Source organism: Lepidochelys kempii, chromosome 7, assembly GCF_965140265.1.
Source record: "Lepidochelys kempii isolate rLepKem1 chromosome 7, rLepKem1.hap2, whole genome shotgun sequence".
NCBI classification, from domain to species: Eukaryota; Metazoa; Chordata; order Testudines; family Cheloniidae; genus Lepidochelys; species Lepidochelys kempii.
In genome coordinates this window covers 33,542,691-33,563,787 of record NC_133262.1, presented here as the reverse complement: position 1 = coordinate 33,563,787, position 21,097 = coordinate 33,542,691, and the positions used below count along the sequence as shown (strand labels likewise).

At 55.1% G+C, this 21,097-nt stretch overlaps 1 protein-coding gene across 6 annotated transcripts in view; it reads left to right on the top strand.

Moving 5' to 3' along the window:
• SPTBN2 (spectrin beta, non-erythrocytic 2) overlaps window positions 1–21,097 on the top strand; it is a 62,925-nt gene that overhangs the window by 10,136 nt on the left and 31,692 nt on the right. For 2 of the 6 annotated variants that reach the window (XM_073352063.1, XM_073352062.1), the window contains exons 2-4: window positions 5,487–5,595; window positions 9,153–9,223; window positions 9,389–9,574. In XM_073352063.1, the coding sequence (XP_073208164.1) occupies window positions 9,418–9,574 (157 nt within the window). In that variant the 5' untranslated portion in view covers window positions 5,487–5,595; window positions 9,153–9,223; window positions 9,389–9,417. Of the gene's footprint in view, window positions 1–5,486; window positions 5,596–9,152; window positions 9,224–9,388; window positions 9,575–10,050; window positions 10,053–13,410; window positions 13,627–21,097 lie in introns of those variants that run through there. The other 4 variants (XM_073352061.1, XM_073352059.1, XM_073352065.1 and 1 more) reach the window with 3 other exon arrangements.

The window sequence follows — 21,097 nt, the reverse complement described above, 5'->3', positions numbered from 1 at the left end:
GGGCACTTGAGTGGGATGCAGGGTACCTGGATTCTATTCCTAGGACTGCCACTGATTCCTTGCATGAGTCATGTCCATTGCCTCAGTTGTGAAATAGGACTGATGCTTCGCTGCCTCATAAAGCTAAGATCCATTGATTGTGAGGCACTTGGATACTATGGTGACAAGGGGAGCATAAGCTCTTTGTAGCAGAGCATTTTCATTGACCATGTGCCTGTACATCACCGATCATAGTGGGGCCCGGAGCCCAGTCATCTCTAGGAGTTACCTCACTGCAACAATTATTTTATATCCCAGAACACTACATCCAAAGAACTATGTTAAGATTTTAAAATACGGCCCTCAGAGTGCAACGTTAATTTGCACCCCCTTGTGTTTATGCATTATGATACGGTCTTTAATTACATGATCACATGTTGGTTTTTTTCCACAGGACCCCTGCCTTGTTCAATGCACAGGATGGACAGTAACATAAACTAGGTGTGGCGCCATGCATTATTCACTGCACACTATCCAAACCCCACACTTCATACAGAATTAGTAATTTCCCCCTGGGCTTTTCAGTGTTGCTCTTATTGTACTATCTTAGTGCTTTACAGATGTGAATGAATTTATCTTTGCAACTTTCCTATGAGATGACTTGGCAGTTTATCCCCATTTTACAGATGGGAAACAGAGATTAAGGCCAAAAGTGTCAAAAGGGTCAGTTAATTTTGGGTGCCCAGTATGAGATGCATAGGGCCTTCTGTTTCAGGGAATTTAGCATTATATGGCACTTTTTATGGTCAGAGCACAGCTCCCCTTGACTTCAGTTACAGTTGTGAGTGCTCAGGACTTCTGCAAATCAGAACCCAAGATCTCAAATGGAGTGCTCAGAAAATGAGGCCCACACAGTTAGTGCCCACCTGTGAAAAGTTTGATGTAAGTGATTTGCCCAGCATCACACAGGAACTTTGTAGCAGAGTCCAGTTCTATAGGGCAGCATTCAGCTGCCTTAACCATGCCAGACCTTCCTTTTTCTTCCTGCAGTCCCCTGCCTCATTCACTGCCCACCTTCCAGCTTCTACAACAAATGAAGCAGGGGTCTGACAATAGCTTTCTTCACTACCCTACCTTGATCCATGTCCAGAACATGTCTGTTCTGTACACTGACAAAGCAGGGGTCCTGTGAAAAAATAGTATGTGATCATGTAATTAAAGACTATATCATAATGGATACGCACAGGGGGACGAACTGAGGTTGCACAGGCAAAAAATGTCATCATGAGGAACCATACTCATCCCCCAGTTTGAGTCATCAGCAGTGCTGCAACCTTTAATTCTCTACCACTTGAGCTAACAGCATAACAGGTAGGAGTAGTAGGCTGTTATCCTCTGTGGATTAGGCTCTAGAAGGAGTAAGGTACATACTTTTCAAGTGGGTTTTACGACTATTTGCTGTCAGCAGAGGAATGCAGAGACTCAGGATTCCTGGGTTTAGTTCCAGGTTTTATAGGTGATGTTTGCTAGTGGTTACAGACCATTCTGTCCCTTTCATCCTGCTCCCTAACTCCCCCAGTCGTCTCCCACTCCTGTCTCCCTGTATGTAGCTCCTGTCGCCAGCCCCTTCTGCTCTTTTCCCATCGTGGGGATGCCCACCCCAATGCCCCCCACCTGGCTCCTGCCCCCATTATCTTCCCTCTGTCCCTGTCTCCCCCACATCTCTTCCCCACATCTATTCTGCTCCCCTCTGCACTCTAGTGAGGCTGCATTCTCCTTCTTCTCCAGCATGGGGGAGCATTGAGAGCACAGGAGAGACCATTTTCCTGCTCTCACTTCTGATGTGAAGGTCTGGAGCATGCTCAGCGCAGTGGAATCTTTAGAAAATTTAGCTGCCAAACTTTAACAAGTCTCTACTTAGCATGTGAAAACTGAATTTTTTCCCCCTGAGGCTCATAAATAGGCCAGATTTGGGTGGATCTTCATGGAAACAGCAAAAGGCATCTTCCTGACCCCAGAGTGGTCCCCCTGCCAAATTTCAACTCCGTGCTCCAATGGATTGAGGCCCTAGAGGAGGGGTAATCAATTATTTTTTGGCAAGGTCAAAATTTCTTGGTCAAGGTATGGTCAAGGTCCAGACTCCAGAGAAAATAATACAAAAACAATAACCAAAAACAACTACAGCATTTGCTCAAGAAACTTCCTGAAAAAGCACAAGATCAAATCCGCACAGACACACCCCTGGAACCCTGACCTGGGATATTCTATCTACTACCCAAGATCCATAAACCTGGAAATCCTGGGCGCCCCATCATCTCAGGCATTGGCACCCTGACAGCAGGATTGTCTGGCTATGTAGACTCCCTCCTCAGGCCCTACGCTACCAGCACTCCCAGCTACCTTCGAGACACCACTGACTTCCTGAGGAAACTACAATCCATCGGTGATCTTCCTGATAACACCATCTTGGCCACTATGGATGTAGAAGCCCTCTACACCAACATTCCACACAAAGATGGACTACAAGCCGTCAAGAACACTATCCCCGATAATGTCACGGCTAACCTGATGGCTGAACTTTGTGACTTTGTCCTTACCCATAACTATTTTACATTTGGGGACAATGTATACCTTCAGATCAGCGGCACTGCTATGGGTACCCACATGGCCCCACAGTATGCCAACATTTTTATGGCTGACTTAGAACAATCCTTCCTCAGCTCTCATCCCCTAACGCCCCTACTCTACTTGCGCTATATTGATGACATCTTCATCATCTGGACCCATGGAAAAGAAGCCCTTGAGGAATTCCACCATGATTTCAACAATTTCCATCCACCATCAACCTCAGCCTGGTCCAGTCCACACAAGAGATCCACTTCCTGGACACTACAGTGCTAATAAACAATGGTCACATAAACACCACCCTATACCGGAAACCTACTGACCGCTATTCCTTCCTACATGCCTCCAGCTTTCACCCTGACCACACCACACGATCAGTCGTCTACAGCCAAGCTCTGCGATACAACCGCATTTGCTCCAACCCCTCAGACAGAGGCAAACACCTACAAGATCTCTATCAAGCATTCTTACAACTACAATACCCACCTGCGGAAGTGAAGAAACAGATTGATAGAGCCAGAAGAGTTCCCAGAAGTCACCTACTACAGGACAGGCCTAACAAAGAAAATAACAGAACGCCACTAGCCGTCACCTTCAGCCCCCAACTAAAACCCCTCCAACGCATTATTAAGGATCTACAACCTATCCTGAAGGATGACCCAACACTCTCACAAATCTTGGGAGACAGGCCAGTCCTTGCCTACAGACAGCCCCACAACCTGAAGCAAATACTCACCAACAACCACATACCGCACAACAGAACCACTAACCCAGGAACCTATCCTTGCAACAAAGCCGGCTGCCAACTGTGCCCACATATCTATTCAGGGGACACCATCACAGGGCCTAATAACATCAGCCACACTATCAGAGGCTCTTTCACCTGCACATCCACCAATGTGATATATGCCATCATGTGCCAGCAATGCCCCTCTGCCATGTACATTGGTCAAACTGGACAATCTCTACGTAAAAGAATAAATGGACACAAATCAGATGTCAAGAATTCTAACATTCATAAACCAGTTGGAGAACACTTCAATCTCTCTGGTCACGCAATCACAGACATGAAGGTCGCTATTTTACAACAAAAAAACTTCAAATCCAGACTCCAGCGAGAAACTGCTGAATTGGAATTCATTTGCAAATTGGATACTATTAATTTAGGCTTAAATAGAGACTGGGAGTGGCTAAGTCATTATGCAAGGTAGCCTATTTCCCCTTGTTTTTTTCTAAACCCCCCCCCCCCCACGTTCTGGTTAAACTTGGATTTATGCTGGAAATGGCCCACCTTGATTATCATGCACATTGTAAAGAGAGTGGTCAGTTTGGATGAGCTATTGCCAGCAGGAGAGTGAGTTTGTGTGTGTGGGGGGTGTGTGATAAAACCTGTATTTGTGCTGGAAATGGCCCACCTTGATTATCATGCACATTGTAGGGAGAGTGGTCGCTTTGGATAAGCTATTACCAGCAGGAGAGTGAGTTTGTGTGTGTGGTTTTTGGAGGGGGGTGGAGGGGTGAGAAAACCTGGATTTGTGCTGGAAATGGCCCACCTTGATTATCATACACATTTTAAAGAGAGTGGTCACTTTGGATGGGCTATTACCAGCAGGAGAGTGAGTTTGTGGGGGGGGGGGGGTGGTGGGGTGGAGGGTAAGAAAACCTGGATTTGTGCTGGAAATGGCCCAACTTGATGATCACTTTAGATAAGCTATTACCAGCAGGAGAGTGGGGTGGGAGGAGGTATTGTTTCATGGTCTCTGTGTATATAACGTCTTCTGCAGTTTCCACGGTATGCACCCGATGAAGTGAGCTGTAGCTCACGAAAGCTCATGCTCAAATAAATTGGTTAGTCTCTAAGGTGCCACAAGTACTCCTTTTCTAATAACAATACTGATAATAATAAGTAAATAAAAAGATGTCACGGTCCATTCAAAAGCATCTGGCTGTCCAAATTTGGCCTGTGGTCTACGTATTGACTACCCCTGCCCTAGAGCTTCTCAGCAAAATGGATCTGAGATTTTTTTTAACATGGGCAAAACAGTTTTTCCCTAGTTTCATCTTTGGAAACAGGTGAACCATTTTTGCTGAAACTTCCCAGAAAGTTTCAGCCTGAGGCAGAGTCCTGACCAGGAAAATTTCAGGACTGGACAACTGAAGTTTGGCAAAGTTATAAATAACCAAAACCAGGGTCTTCTAATGGCAACCTTACTTATAGATCAGTGGTTTTCAAACTTTTTAGGCTGTGTACCCCTTTCCAAATAAGGTAGTCTGCCATGCACCCGGGCTGAGATAGGCAGAGGCGACACATGGGGGGTAGAAGGCGGGGTCATATGTCTCCCCCCCACCCCGCGATTTCTGCCTTTCATTTAGCAACAGCTTCTAGAGGTTTTCCAACCGTGGGATGCACCCCCTTAGGAACATTTGGAGAGGTGAGCGGTGACACCAAGCGGCTCAGGCCAGTCCCGCATGGCAGGGCTTGGGAAGGGAGTGCCACCTCCACCCCCTGACTCACCTCAGCAGGCCACCCAGTTTGAAAACCTCTCGTTCTGAGTTGCACAGCAGAAAGAAAACGTACACCAATGCAGCTGCTGTTTTAATTGAAAGGAGATTAAATGCTGATTAGATTGCCAAGTCTTACTAAATGAAATGCGTTGTCTGCCGTTACAGGATTTTTCTTGCGTACACCCTTACGAGAGCTTGCGTACCCCAGTTTGAAAACCACTGGGTGGTGCTGCCCCAGCTCTGTGTATAACCAGCAGTTAACACTGAGCTCCCGGGGTACCTGGGCCCTGAATTGCCCGGCCCTCACCCCCCAGAGATGTGTGGGCTGGACAGGGATTCTTTGTGAGCATTTTCCTGACTCTCCTTTTGGTCTGTAGGACAGAGTGATGCCCATGAAGGGAATCCAGCTATAGGAATAGAGACCACAGAGCCGAGCAATCCTGACCACGTGGCACTGCAGCAAGACACCCAGTTCAGCAGCAGCAGGTGGCCTTTAGCATTCATAGGGTGTGGTGTGTTGGCCAGAACACTGGGCTGGGAGTCAGGACTCCTGGGTTGTATTCCCAGCTGTGGGAAGGAAATGGGGTCTAACAGTTAGAAAAGTGGGGCTGGGAGTGAGAACTGCTGGGGTCTAAATCCTGGCTCTGCGCTAGGACCTGGGTCTAGTGGCCTAGAGAGAGGCAAGGCTGAGAGTCAGGACTCTTGGTTTCTATTCTTGGCTTTTCTCTTGGCCTTGAGCTAACCCCTTCCCCTTTCAATGCCTCTGTTTCTCCTCCCACCCCTTGTCTCTTTAGATTTTAAGCTCTTTGGGGCAGGGATTGTCTTTATGTATCTGTGCAGCACCTCACACAATGAGGCCCTGATCTTGGCCGGGCTGTGTACTGCACTCAGCGCAATGGTGCCCTGATCTCAGTCTGTGCAGTGCCTCGCACGATGGGCCCTGATCTTGGTTAGGGTCTGTGCAGACAGGGCATCTGATACCATGGTGATGGGCCACACCTAAGAACCAGAGTGGACAAAGCCATATGAGGAGCTGTCCTGGGATCCACTGCTGTCTGAATTCCACCCAGTTCTTGGGCCTAAGGGCCCAGAGCTGCATGTGGGGTACCAATGGAGTGAGGGGATAGAGTGGAGCTTTGCTCTCCCTGTTCTGGTATGGGATGCCTCTGGGACTCAGGGCTGGATCTGCTCAGCTGTTTCCTGCTTTTAGCTGCTGTTAGCACTTGGGGCTGGGTGGGGAATGTAGTGCACCAGCAGGGAGATGCAGAGGCCAGCTCTATTAGGAGGCCCAGCAGACTGAGATGAGGATATGCTCAGTTCCAGGCATTGCTGTGTTGATACAGCCATGGGCCTAGCTCTCAATCACTCTGAGCAAGAGCAGGACAGGAACCAAGATGGCGCCCGTGCCCCCCCTACAACTCGGCAACAGCGTAAACAAAGGGCGCCAAGCGTCCTGGGGAAGGGAGATGATAGATGGGCCCTGTCAGCAGGCACCAGGCGGGGCAGGTTAGACACAGAACAGGGCAGGGACTGGTGGAGGCTGGAGGGGGAGAGAAACCAGCCCAAGGCTTGGACAACTTAGAGCAGCCCACCCCGAAGGCTCCCCTCAGTGCCACAGCGCCCCTTAGAGCCCTTTGCAGGTAGCCATTCATTTACGACAACCCTCTGTGATCGGGGGTAGACTGGTGTTGTTATCCCTCATAGAAAGATAGTGAACACTGAGGTGCACAGAGGGCCTAAGGAAACATAGTGACCTGGGGCAAAACCCAGGTGGCCTGGTTGTCACCACCAGCCCACACTCTCCTACCGCAGCCAGGGATAGAACCCAGAAGTCCTAACCCCAGCCCTCCCTGTTCTAAACCACTAGACCCCACTCCCCTGCCAGAACTGTGACAGGACCCAGGAGTTCTGACTCCCAGCCCCCCTGCTCTGACCCCTAGACCTCCTCCCACCCTTGCTGAGAAACAGGACTGTGTCTCTGGGGCAGGAGCAGAGACAGGAGTGCTGGAACAATTTTTATAGTGGGGGTGCTGCTGATGGAAACCCTGTATTTGGTGTTTTGTTATTACCACTTCAAGCCAGGGGGAGTGACAGCACTCCCAGCAGCCCTAGTTCCAGCACCACTGGGCAGACCAGTGGGTTGTCAGGGTTCAGCTTTGGGCTGGAGGTCCCCATGGTCTCAAGGGCCATCATTTGGCTAGAGGAGGCTGCTTGTTACCAGATTCCAGCCTCTAATAGCAATGAGCCCAGCACAATGGGTCTCCCTCCCTAATGCCAGTGAGTGCTGACAGCCCCAGCCAGGTGTGACATGGATGGGATGTGTGCGCTAGCCTAGCCTGCATTGTTCTAATGCAATTACAGCCACTGCCATAGAGACACAGGCAGGCTGTGCTCCCAGCCCATCCCTGGGGCCCTGCTGTGAGCCTGGAGCATGAGGGAGCGTGTGGAATGGCTGGGGAAACATTGGGCCTGTAACTGGCTTCACAACAGTGCAGTCATGGAGCCTGGATGGTTTGTTACCCTGCCTAGAAATACAGGTCTTGCCCACACTGCTTTTCCTGGAAGACTATGGCCAGTGGACGAGCTAGCCAAAAGCAGCATGGTCCAGTGGGTAAGGCACGGCATGGGGAGTCAGGACACTTGGGTACTCTTCCTGCCTCTGCTGTTGACCTGCTGTGTGATCTTGGACAAGTCTCTTCCCCTCTCAGTACCTCTGTTTCCCCTCCCACAACTTTGTCTATTTAGCTTATGAGCTCTTGGGGCAGGGACTGTGTCTGTGCAGTGCCTGATGTGACAGGGCCCTGGTCTCAGACCCAGCTTTGTCTGGGAGCCAGAACTCCTGAGTTTTATTACTGGCTGTAGGAGGGTAGTTGGTCTAGTGGTTAGAGCCCAGGATTGGGGGTCAAGACTCCTGGGTTCTATCCCCAGCTCTGAGAGGGGAGTTGGGTCTTGTAGATTACAGTGGGTGTGGGGCTGGGAACAGGACTCCTGGGTTCTATCCCTGGGCCTGGGAGAGGAGTGGGCTCTAGCAGCTAGAGAACAGCCCCTTTATGGCTCTGGAGTTCCAGCCCTCCTGTAGTCACTGCTCATCTCAGAATCAGCAGCTTGAGAGTTTGGCTGCTCTTTGGCTCAGTCTCTCTTGCTCCTGTCCTCCAGGCTCAGTCCAGTGCTAAACCCTCTTGCCCTGGCTGATGGGGGTGGTGAGTGGGTCAGGAGTATCACAGCTCAGGTGGGAACGGGGCCTCCCTTGTAGCTGGGAGCACAGAGCAGTCAAGGGACCTGCAATGAGCCCAGCGAGGGATTGGCTCTGTGGGCATGGCTGGGATACCCAGAGCCTGAGGGTGAGCCATGCTATGTACTGCCATGCCCCAAGGACAGATGTGGCCTCCTGATTCAGTCAGTGTACTATACTAAAGGGCTGAGGGGGCACCACCCATCCACAGCAGCACCTGTCACCATGCACTGCAACCCTAATAACAGCCAGGAGGGTAGGAGGCTAAGGGTGGGGGCTGGCGAGTGAGCCCACCCCCTACTAACCCCACAGCGGCAGCTCCTGTCCTGCAGGGCTGGGCTCATGCAGCCTGGCATGTCGAATCGCAGCACCACGCTCTCAAATTTGGCCTGGCTGCCTCTCTCTATGTCAGGGAGGGAGCAGCAGGAGGCCCCTCCCCCCAACCTGGCTTCCTCCATCCAGGGGAAAGTTGACCCAGGAGAGACCATTTGCCTTTGGTGGGTCCCAAGGCAGCGGTGGAGGTGTGGCCCTGGGGAAGGGACATGGCTGCAGTCCCCATGCCCAGAAGCACTGATAGCTCGGGCTGTGTGGGGAGTGGACAGGGCAAGATCTATTGAGGAGTGGGCTGCCCTGGGTGCCAGGGGGTTGGATTGCACTGGGAGTGTGGGGTCATCCTGCTGCAGGGTGGGGGAAGCATTTCTTGCCTGTCTGGGGTCCTGGGGGTTGATGCAAGATGCAGACTCTCCCCTGGGGTGCTGCTGGGAGTGGGGTCCCCGCCGGGAGGCTCACATTGCTACCTCTTTGCTTTCAGGTTCTTGGGGGGAGACTGCGCCATGCTGTAGCTCAGCAGAGGATTTGGCAGACAGAGCCCTGGCCACACAGGTAGGTACGCAGCCCCTGGGGGTGGGGACTGGGATGCAGGGCCCTTCCCCTCTAGGGGGCGCCGACTCTAATCCAGCCCCAGGGTAGGGGGACTTGTTGGCTGTGGGGTGGGGAACCGGCCGGAGGGGGGTCAGAGGATACTCACGGCTCTCTGGTCTCCCATAGGTGGATGCAGAGACCCTGTGGTAGGCACCATGAGCAGCACCCTATCCCCCACGGACTACGACAGCTTGGAGATCCAGCAACAGTACAACGACATCAACAACCGGTGGGAGCTGGCAGATGAGGACTGGGACAATGAGAACAGCTCAGCACGCCTCTTCGAGCGCTCCCGCATCAAGGCGCTGGCAGGTGAGGGGCACCGTGTGGAGTGGTGTGGGTGTATCTTCCCGGTGTGGGCTGGGTGCAGGAGACAGCACTGACTCTGGAAGGGGATGTGTAATTCATAGGGTGGCAGTGGTAGGGAATATGGGTGCCGGGTGTGGCTCCAGCAGGGAATTTGGAGTGTGGGGGACAGTTTGTTCCTGTCTCTGAGATGGGTGAAAGGTCTGAATGCCAATGGATACAGCGAGTTGAGTCCAAGCAGGGCTCTCTCATGCCCTGCTGCCCCGGGCATGCTGAGAGGCTCTGGACATCCTTGGGGAAGCTGCAGGCCAGGCATCCAGAGTGCAGGCTCCTGTCCCTGGCGTGGAGCTTTCCCTGTGGAGCTACAGGAGATGCCAGCTGGCCTGTGTGTCCACATCCACCCTCCCCACAAAAGGCAGGGCCAGCCCTGACTTGGACTGCCCTGGGGTGACCCTGCTGGGAGCAGAGAATGGGGTTCTCAGATGTCCCCCCTATTCCACCGCTCCCATTCAGCCGGTCCCCAATGCTCCTGTGGAATCCACCCCCACCAAGATCACAGTCACAAGAAGGGGCTGCAATTGGCCACAAGAGAGCAGCACAGGCCTGCAGAGGCAGCAGGCGCCCTGCCCAGCTGAGCCCCGCCCAGCCCCCTGTGCTCAGCTACCTTGTAGTGGGAGGGGGATATCCAGGTGGGGAATTCGGGGCAGCACAGGAAAGGGGCATTGCAGGAGGGCAGACTGATCCTCCTGAGACTCTGAACCCCAGAGATCCAAAGCCTCTGTCCGTCCATCCATCCCATACACACCCTACACTCTGCCCCTGCCTTCTCCACCCCCCCCAACAGCACAAACAAACCAGTCTAACTGCGTTCCAGCCTGATAGCTCCCATAGCAACGCTTGCCTGGCAGCCACCTGACACCAGGGATGGGCTGGACTAGGCTCCCCTCCCCGTCCTGGGGATCCTCCCTCCCCAGCCCAGCCCCACTATCCCTTCCTGTCCTGGGGATCCTCCCTTCCCTTCCCTTCCCTTCCCAGCCCAGCCCAGTCCAGTCCAGCCCCACTGTCCCTCCTGTCCAGGGGATCCTCCCTCCCCAGCCCAGCCGTCCTTCCCCCTCCTGGGGATCCTCCCTCCAGCCTCTCTGTCCCAGGATCCGCCCCCCCCATATAGCCCAGCCCTGCTGTCCCTCACCATTCCATGGATCCTCCCCTTCCCTCCCCTCTGCAGTCCCAGCCCATCTGGACCTACCATTAGGAGGCAGGGGGCATCAGTACGAAAACTGGGGCTGATAAACCCTCCCCTGTCCCATCCCACTTGGACACTACAACCCCAAGGCATAGTTCCCTTCCCTCCCTGCTCTGGGGGCCTTTGGGATTGAGGGGTGCTAGGGGGAGTCTTGCCCCAGCCCTGCCCCTGCCCAGGTGGCTTTAGTCACACTGGTTCCTGCGGGGGGAGAGGGGTCAACAGTGGCTGGATCTGATCTTGGTGGGCAGCCAAGGCAGGACAGTAAACAGCTCCCCACACGCCCTTCACAGGCCAAACAGATCAATGCTTCAGGAGTAAACAGGGAGCAGGGACAGTGGGGCCCGGGCGGGCCCGGGCAGTTCATGGATGGACAAAGTCCAATTGGCCTGGAGTCAGGGAAGATAATACAGCTAAAGCACATGCAAGTTGTGTGGGGTGGATGATCCCAGGAGGCTGGGAGCCAGGGGGCACCAGGACAGAAAGGTATTGGGTGCGGGGAGGGCAGGAGGAAGGTCAGTGAGATGAGGATCAGGCTGCAAAGTTGAGAGGCACAGTGTAGTTTTGTGGGTAAAGCCCTGGGCTAAGAGTCTGGACTCCAGTGGTCTATCCCAGCTCTGGGAGGGGAGTAGGGGCTCATGTATTTGGGGGGGCTAGGAGCCAGGACTCCTGGGTACTATCATGTGCTCTGCCACTGATCTTGGGCAAATCCCTTGCCCTCTTGATGCCTTTCCCCTCCCCTCCTTTGTCTGTTTAGATTGTGAGCTCCTGGGACAAGGCGTGTGTCTCAGTGTGAGTCTGTGCAGTGCCCAGAGCGATTGGGTCTGTCTCAGCCAGGGTCTCCTGGAATTACCATCTCATGCACTATCTCCAAACCCGCCAGTTCTGGCTCCATCCTGTACTTGGTCTTGACATCAAAGCCCTGATTCTTTCCCAGCAGGAAGCACTGTCTGCTGAAATAGCAGGAAAATAGCAGCTGCCAGTGCAGTGCTCCTGTAACCAGCCTTCACTGGGAAGGATCTGTAGGCTGAGCATGGTAGCATAGCTATTGGCATGTGTCCTACAGTTGAGTAACGAGACTGACCGAGACTCGGACTCCCGGTGTGCTGCACAGACCCCGACTGAGATTGGGGTCCCCATCATGCTAGGCGCCACACAGACACAGTCGCTGCCCCAAGGAAATCACTGTCTAAACCCATTCTACAGTTGGGGGAAACTGAGGTCTGGAGAGATTCAGTGGTAGAGCTAGGAATTGACCACCAGGTCTCCCAAGCAGGAGGTTAGTGGCTGTGCGTGGCAGGCGCACGGCAGTGCCATGGTATACCTACTCACTTGCAAAATCCTGCCTGTGGTAGAAATTTGGTTTGGCGGAGCTCTGGGAGTGGGCAACGGGCCCTGCCCAGCACAGCAGGGTCTCTGGGCCGGGCTGGAATACCAGTAGGGGAGACACAGCTAACAGCATGTAATGACATGATACCAGCATGGAGGAGTCACATCTAAGCCCTGGTAGGGGGTCAGGTAGTGAGACAGGGGCTTGCAGTGGGGCACCACATGGTGAAGGGCCAGCATCCAGACTGGGGGAGATATGGGAGGATGAAACACATAGAAATCACCCCGACGGACCTGGTCCTACCCACTGGGGAGGGGTGGGAGCTCCAGAGCTGGGCCTGCCTGAATCCAGGCAGAACAAAGCCCAGGGCTCTGTACAATAGGGTGTAAATCCTCCGTTGTCAGGGCGATGTGCTGCATGAGCTAATGGGCTTTATCCATGGCTGTGGCTCTAAGGGGGGGCAGGGGCCTCAGCTGCAGGGGACCCAGCTCAGAGCCTCCCTTCCTCCACCAGTGCAAATACCGTCTCCTGGCCCTGAGCACATACCCCTCCCTCGCAAGAAAGGGCTCCTGCTGCCCCGTGCCCAGTGAGAGACATCCTTGCAGAGTGCAGTGCAAGTCCAAATGCATCCTCTAGGGGTCGGCACAAGGGGACCAGGAGTCAGAATCTTGCTCCAGAGGGTCATTGTTTGTATTGCTCCCTGGTCATTGTTTGTATTGCCACCACACGTAGACACCTGCACTGAGATCAGGGCTCCATTGCGTTAGGCTCTGCTCAGATAAACAGTCCTGGATCCCAGCTGCCACTGCTCTAACCCACCAGACCCCACTCCCTCCCAGGGCTGGCAGTACAACCCAGGAGTCCTGGCTCCCAGCCTCTAACCCATCGGCCCCCACACCCCTCCCAGAGCTGGGAGTAGAACCCAGGAGTCCTAGCTCCCAGCCTCCCCAGCTCTAACCCACCAGACCGCAGAGTGGGATAGACCCCAGAAGTCCTGGCTTCAGTGTAATGCCCTATGCACTGAGTCGCTGCCACCTTTCCACTCGGCGTTGCCTTGGCCTGATCCCAGCTCTGGGATTTGTCCGCTCAGGCCTCTAACGCTGGAGCTGTTGCTCCCCTGGGCAGGCTGCCTGCACACTCACACACACACACACACACACACCTTTCACAATAGAGCGGCCCAACCTGTTTTTATGTAAATTGCCCAGGACCGCCCTCCCATCCTGGCTGGGAGGAGGGCAGAGCCTCTGCACACTCAGCGCTGAGCTGATTCCCCCAGAGCACCTGGGCCCAGCTGTGCCTGCCGGCCTCCACTCCCCTAGGGAGAGAGAGGTGCCTTCCCCGCACTCCTCCCCAGGATGTTCCAGCATGAGCTGGGGCAGATGGAGGTACCCTGTGCCCCTCCATCGCCTGTGCTGTCCCCTGCCGCCTTCATCAATGCCGCGCAATACTCCAATGTGCTGGAAGGCAGGTTCAAGCAGCTGCAAGGTAAGATTGCAGGGGGCAGCGACCCCTGCAGTCTGGGGTTAAGGGGTGTTGGGAGCTGCCCAGGAGCCTGGCCAGCTCGCCGCGGGTGGGGCTGATCCAGGGAGTGACTGCAATAGGTAAAAGTTGAGGGGGATCAGGCGCCCTGAAATCTCCCTGCTTTATCCTGCTCAAGCGGCCACATCAAGGACCCTGAGCCCTAATCTCCAAGGTGCTGCTGGGAATTAGCTTCCCGCTCCACAGGGATTTGCAGGGGGGAAAGCGGCTGCATGTTTGAGATTCTTTTGTGCCTGCCCCATTCTCTTCAGTGATAGCCCCTTGCCCCCATAGGCGTCTCCAGGCCTCCCCAGCACTTGCTGCTCCTGTTTTTCCCCTTTAGATCTGGACTGAGGCGCGTTGACAGACAGTGACAGCTTGCGCCCCAATGAGGGCCACATGCTGGGGATAGGGGGATGAGGCACTGCACCCCAGATCTGACACTGAACTCCAACACTTCCCTCCTTGTCACCCCTAAACTCTGTCTAGGTACCTCCTCTCAAACTGTCACCCCAAGACTCTTAACCCCCCAAATATCCAGCCAACTTCACCCCAAGTCCCACTGACTCCCAACTATCAGCCCAAAACTCAATCCATCTTTGTCATCACCCCACAACTCCACTGATCCCACAATTACCTCAGACTCTGACCCCCTCATCTATCACTGCAGAAGCCTCCACCCAAACTTCACCCTGCCCCCTGAAACCATCACCCCAAACTGAAAACAACCCTCCAAACTCTCATCCCCAAACGGACTCCACCAGCCTTTCCACTCAATTTTCTATCCCCCACCCAAAACTGGGGCCTCATACTCCAGCTGACCCCTCCCATCTCCCCCAGTCCTTCCCCGTAAATTCCATGCAGGGGAGAGATTCAGGGCCACTCTGTGTGCTGGGGCTGAGGAACTACTCCTTTGCACAAGGGGTCGGCTGGCATGGGGTGGGTTTGGATGCCTGTGTCTGGGAAGGTTATGCAGGTGGGCTGAGATGTAGCAGGACTTGGGATGCGTAGCTGCAATCTTGGCCTAGAATATGACTTACTTCAGGGGTCTTTTGTTGTATTGGGCCTCAGGGTGTTCTGGAGACTAGCAGCCAGGACTCCTGGGTTCTATCCCAGCTCTGGGAAGGGTGCAGGGTTGAGTGGGTTAGTTTAGGGAGAGCTGGGAGCCAGGACTAGATACCTGGCTGTGCTACTGCTCTGCTATGTGACCTTGGTTCCTCAGTTTCCCTTTCTGTAACAGGGGACCAGTGGCACTGCAACCTGAGGCTGTGGGGCTTGGATCATTGATGTCACTTTAGTGCAGTGGGGAAGAGCTCTCTGGAAATTCATACTGCCCTTATTGCCCAGCTATGGGTCCGGTTCAGAGCAGGGATGGCTTTGGGATACCACATCCAGGGTTGGCTGTGTTTTAGAGAAACCACTCAGATTGAGAAATGGGAGTTGAAGCGGGGCCGTATGTCCAGGTGCAATGAGGAAAGCAGCTCAGGTTCAGGAAGGGGATGGAGTGCGTCCCCGGGCACTGTGGCTCCACTCCCCGATCTGCCCTGCATGGGGCCAAGGGCTATGGACCTTGGCAGAGGCAGCAGGACCAGAAATGGGTAAATACCAGGCACACGGGAGGCTATGTAAATACCACACTGGGATGACAACATCCCCAAGATCGCACTCGGCCCAGTGGGCCTGCGACAAAGCAATGCCGGCCTGCCAGGGTAAAACCTTGGAACTATCCCTCATCCGAAAACAGCAGCAGAGGGTGGGGAATAGGTCACAGGGCCTTTCTCCTCTAAGGGGCCCAGCTCCAGTCCAGCCCCACAGCAGGGGACTGGCTGGCTCAGGGCGGTGGGGAACAGAACACTGGGCTTTCCCCATCTAGTGGGCGCTGGCTCTGCTCTGGCCAGGTCAATCCTGGTTGCCCCCATCACTTGCTTATTAATGGCAGGTATGGAATGAGCAGTGTTTGCCACTGGCCAGGTTCATTGTCCCAAGGAACAATGACAGCAGATGGCTGGGCTGGGTTTGGCTGGCTGCTCTCTGTGGGGCCTGGGCATCCAGGGTCTGCTGGGAGGGTCTGGGGGGCGCATGAGCCCTGTGTTGAGGGAGTGATGACAAGCTGTGGAGAGGAGTCCGTGTCAGGGGTAGCAGTGGGAGGCAGAGGGGATGTGTGGGTATTGGGCAAGGGGCAGTAGGAGAAAAGCTTTGGGCTTCCTACCCTGGCCATCCCCTAATTTAGTGCCATGTGGGTCACCTTGCCCCCACCGGTGTCCATAGCAGGGACAGCAACAGCTGTGTTTCTGGGCAAAGCCCATGGGGCTCGGAGGGTGTTCTTCACAGGAGGGGACAGCAGCTGAAGATGGGGTGGGGATGTCTTGGGGTTTGCTGGTGGGAGCTGGGTGAGAGCTTCTGGATGCGGGGTTCTGGCAGCAGTGTTGGGATGGCACGTCCCTGGTGGATGTGTCTGGATGGGGGAGCCAGTTGAAACATCTGTGGGTGGAGACCCACAGGGGAGCTGTCAAGAGGTTCAAATGGGGACCTTGATGGTCAGAGTGAGACAGAGCTGGGAGGGATGCAGGGGGGCAAGAGGCAGGGATGAGACAGGCCCTGGAGCCTGCAATCCCTGTGGCCTTGCCCCCTTCTCATTGGGATTCAGGCTCCAGTCAGACCTTAACCATCCCCACTTCCCTCCTCAGGGTCCTACATTGCCCTGTGCAGGCAGCTCCTGGGGAACAGGTGAACCTCTTTTGCTGGTCGTCTCTGCACATGGCCCCGCCTGCAGCCAGGAGAGCCCACAGGCTGAGGCTGCAGTCAGCACTGTTGGGGTTCAGGGTTTGGAGCAGAGGAGTGAATGAGGGGAAGGGACTGGGCTCAGAGGCAGAGCTGGAACTAGAACCCAGGAGTCCTGACTCCCAGACCCCCTCGTCTAACCCATTAGGCCCCACTCCCCTCGCAGAACTGGAATAGAACCTAGGAGTCCTAGCACCCAGCCCCCTTCCTCTAACCAGTCTCGGGTGCTCCCCTCCCAGCCTGGCTGTGGATGGGTGACTCAGTCTGGCGCTCTCCCCCAGAGTGCTTTCTTGGAGCCTCCCTCCCCCAGCCTCCGGACTAAGACACCTGTTGTTTAGGTAGGTACAGCCCAGATCGCACATGCAAATAGGCTGAGTGTTGTGATCTGCAGCTGGGTGGGGGTGAGGGGATTCCCTAAACTCCTGTGCTCTCTCCACAGCTCCGGGAGGGGAGAGGGGGCTCATGGTTAAAGTGAGGGGGGTGCCAGAACTCTTGGGGTGTATTGCTGGCTCTGGGAGGGGAAATGGATCTAGTGGTTATAGATGGCGGGTGGGTTTGTCAGGACTCTGCCCTGACTTAACAGAGTGCCATGGGGGCGAGTCCCTCCCCTGATCTATGGCTTGGTTTCGCCTTTGTAATGGAGTGGTTGCTGTGAACCTGCCTGCAGGTAGCATTTATAAGGTGCTTTCTGCCCTGAGATCTGGTCTCAGACTGTTCCGAAAGGAAAACGTCTCCATCCCTCACCCTCCTCGCCACCCAGTAACTGGTGGGGCACCTGTCCAGGAGCCACCCCCTCCTCCAATTACTGACGCTACCCTTCCCCCAGCCCAGATTATCTCACAGTCAGCCCTGACCCTTCCCAAGGCTGTGCTCTCAGACAGGATCCCCCACTCCTCTTCTTAAGGAGTCCCACCAGGCTCCACCCGCACGAGACACTCTGTTTGCAGGGCAGAGGTTTCCTCATTGCCAGGACCTGCCCCCCCAGTATGAACCAGCCCCAGACCAGAAGCCAGCAGGGTAGGGTGGAGCATAGCCCAGAGCAGGAGTTCACAGCACTTTGCAGACAAACCCCATAGCAGGAGAAACAGGCACAGAGCGGGGAAGGGGCTCCCTGAGGCCACCCAGCCCAGTTGTGGGCAGGGCCAGGAATAGAACCCAGGAGTCCAGTCTCCTTCCCTGCCTGCTCTAACCCACTAGACCCCACTTCTCTCCCAGAGCAGGAGATAGAACCCAGGAGTCCTGGCTCCCAGATCCCCCCCCCCTTTGCTCTAACTACTAGACCTCATTCCCCTTCCAGAGCCAGGGATACAACCCAGGAGTCCCTCCCCAACAATGCAAAGGGATTCCCTGCAGCCAGCTTCTCTCATGCACCCTTAATCTTCACCCCCAGTCTCTAGCCAATCCCCAGAACTGCCCCCACAAACACATCCACATGAGGCTAGAGCTCAGTGAGGGGAAAGGGCCTTTTAACATGACAGCGTTCAAGGCAACAAACAGAATCATGGCTGGAGATATGCTGCCTCCTGGACATAGACCTCCTGTTCCCAAGTGTAAATGGGAGCAGCCCCAGGGCTTCTCTGCCTCCCAGCAGCATCCTTGGGTCCCCATGCAGTTCCAGGTGCAACGGCCCCATGCTTTACACTGGGGCCTGTGGGGTGAGGAGGTGGCGGAAGGCAGCTGATGCTTGCCCTGTGCTGTGCTTGCCCTAGGAAAAGGTCCCTCCCACTCCAGATCCCCCCATTTTCCCTTTTCTGGAGTTTTTCACTGGGAAAACACTGAATAGTAAATGCAACAAACTCAGTGAATGTGGCACTAGGAGAGAGTTTCTGGTGGATTTCTCCCACCGTCTCCCAAGCCAGGCCAAGTCCAGGGGAAAGTGGGGATGCCCCCACCCTAGGTGACTTGCTGAGTACCTGTGTGGGCTACTGGCCATCACTGCGGTCCTGGAAATGGGAGTGTTGGGCTCCTGGCTTTGAACATGCAGCTTCAAACAGGAAATGCTGGCACTTGCTTCTGGCTTAGGTGTGGGGTGGGTGGGCTCTGGCATCTGCCAGAACCTGGGGTGATAAACTAACATCCCACAGGCAGGCTCTGCCCACAGTGCCCAGAAAACGGCACAGGATTAAGCACTAAAGGGATTCTCAGAGGCAACAGAGAGAGAGAGACAGGCTTTGCAGCCGGGGTTAGGGCTGAGGGTCAGGATTGAGGGGCATTGGCAGAGCTGGGGACTGCAGACTGGGATTGAGGGTCATTGGCAGAGCCGGAGGACTGTGGGTTTTGAGTGAGGGACGCAGAGAGGGCAGGGAGAGGAGCAGGAACTGGTGGAGGAGGGGGTTGGGGGGCAAGAGATCAGGGTGGGGTGGGGGCTGGAGTGAGGACCTGCAGTAGGTCTGGCCTGTTACACAAGGGCCCTGACAGGAGCAGCTGCTGACAAGTTGGGGCTGGAACCTGCATCCAAACAAATGAGACTGATGAGACGCCTGAGGGGGGTCTGAGGGTTGCTCAGATGAGGGCAAAAACACACTGGAGAGCGCACATGAACGCACCCCCCCCCCCCGCACTGTCCCCAGCAGGTCGCACTGCCTCTCGCCCTTGCACAAACACACTCTCCTCTCGCCTCAGTACGTGACAACCCCCCCGCCCCCCACACACACATGCTCCTGTGGCCGGTGCAGTCAGGGCAGGAGGGAGCTGGGCTTGGCTGGGCTGCCCAAGGCTGGGTCCGTGTTTGCTCAGAGCAGCAGCCCTGACAAGGAGTCATCAGACCAAATGGTGGGGGTGGGGGGTAATGTGCATTTCAGGGACAAACAGAGACACACCCCTCCAGAGAGGCTGGGATGCACAAACCCTTCAGTAAATGCAGCCAGAGTCAAGCAAGGCTGTCTGGCTGGCTCTGGGAGGAGAGTGGTGTCTAGCAGTTAGAGCAAGGGGGCTGGGAGTCAGGACTCCTGGGTTCTATCCCCAGCTCAGTCACAGACTCCCTGTTTGACCTGCCCAGCTCAGTTCCTCAGTTTCCCAGTCTGTGGCTGACCATGCTGCTCCCCAGCCTCTGGTGGTGAATAGCTCAGTTAACATTTGGAGAAGCTTCTAATGATTGTCATTCGCTGGGCTGCCTGAGGGGAGCAGGGAATCCCCTTCTGGAGCAGGCAAGTCCCTCCTTGCCCTGCTGTCCTGGTGCCTCAGTGCTCTGTGGGGCTGGGGGCTCCTAGCCTCCATTTCCCCCCCGCTCCCAGACACTGGTCCATCACCATCCCATCACTGCGGGCATTGGCACCCACTGCCCACTGAGCCAGGCTGTGCAGAGCCGCCCACAAGTATGGCCTGGCCTTTCCCTGAACTGCACAGTCACTCTGGAGCCCAGCTGGGAGTGGGAGTCCCTAAGATCGCCCTACCCTCACGCTGCCTGCACTCCCAGCTAGGGCAGCTCCTCCCAGATTTCCTGGGCCACAGCCCTCCCTGGCCTGGACCAACTGAAACACCCAGTATCATATGCAAACAGTACTCCCCTACATCCCCTTCCCAGATCTCTGGTAGATACAAGCAGGACAGGGCCCAGCCTCATGGCACCTGCATTTCCCATTGTTGTTACGTGTATGACGGGGCTCAGATGAGACTGGGGTCCCCACTGGGCTTGGTGCTGCACAGACCTCCCCAACTGTGATCAGGGCCCCCTCGGGCTGGGCACTGCCCAGACACAGTCTCTGTCTCAAATTGCTCACAGTCTAACAGTCAAAGGGCAGGAGGGAAAACAGAAGCTCTAGGGGAGGACCTTGGGGTGGCTTGGAGCTGGTGCCCCTTAGAGGGGAAAGTTGCCCTGTCCCATCCCCCTCAGCTGATTCAAGGTGAAGGTAAATCCGGTTGTGCCTGGTGTGGGATGCCTGCAGGGAGCTCTGGCTCAGCCCGGTTCCCTCGCCATATTCCTGGCTTACGTCAGGTCTGGAAGAACAGATAGTATTGTGCCATCCCCGGGCTTCTGCCAGGACGACCCACCCAGCCGGGGCTGTGGATAAATAGGAGCCTTGGGAATAAGTATGCGGTTAGGGAGTGGAGTTATTCACAGGGCGGGGGAACCCCCAGGGCCTGTCAGCTGAGGAGGGGCTCAGGGCGCTTCTCCCAGACGCCTCTCATGGCACCTGGGGCTGGGAAGCTGTCAGCTACACCCTGCACTGTGCTGCAGGAAGCAGGCTGGGGCTCAGCAGGGGGCGCTCTCCCCTTGCAGACAGTGCTGACCCCATGCCCCCATGCCTCCTGCCCCTTAGAATCAGACCTACTCCTCCCCCGCTGGTATCTCCCTCCCCAGCCCCAATGTTATTACAGGGGAGGAAGAAGGCATGCGTTGTAGTGGTGCTTGTTATTGTAGGGTCTTCTGTGAGCATTGTTGCTGGGCAAACTGGTTATTATTGTATTGTGTCTTGGGCAAACTGGGGCTGTACAGACCTGTTTGTTATTGTAGGATCTCTTGAGGCACTAGAGCTGAGTAGGGTGGATTGTTATTGTAGGGTCTCCCAGGAACTCGGGACTGCAGGTACTGTTTTATTACTGTAGGGTAGAGCTGACTGGTGTGAGCTGGCTGGGGAAGGAGGCAGTGGGGTTGGGGATCCAGTACTGAGTTGTGGGGGAGTGGAAGCATTGAGTATTAGGGGGCTAGGCTGGGATT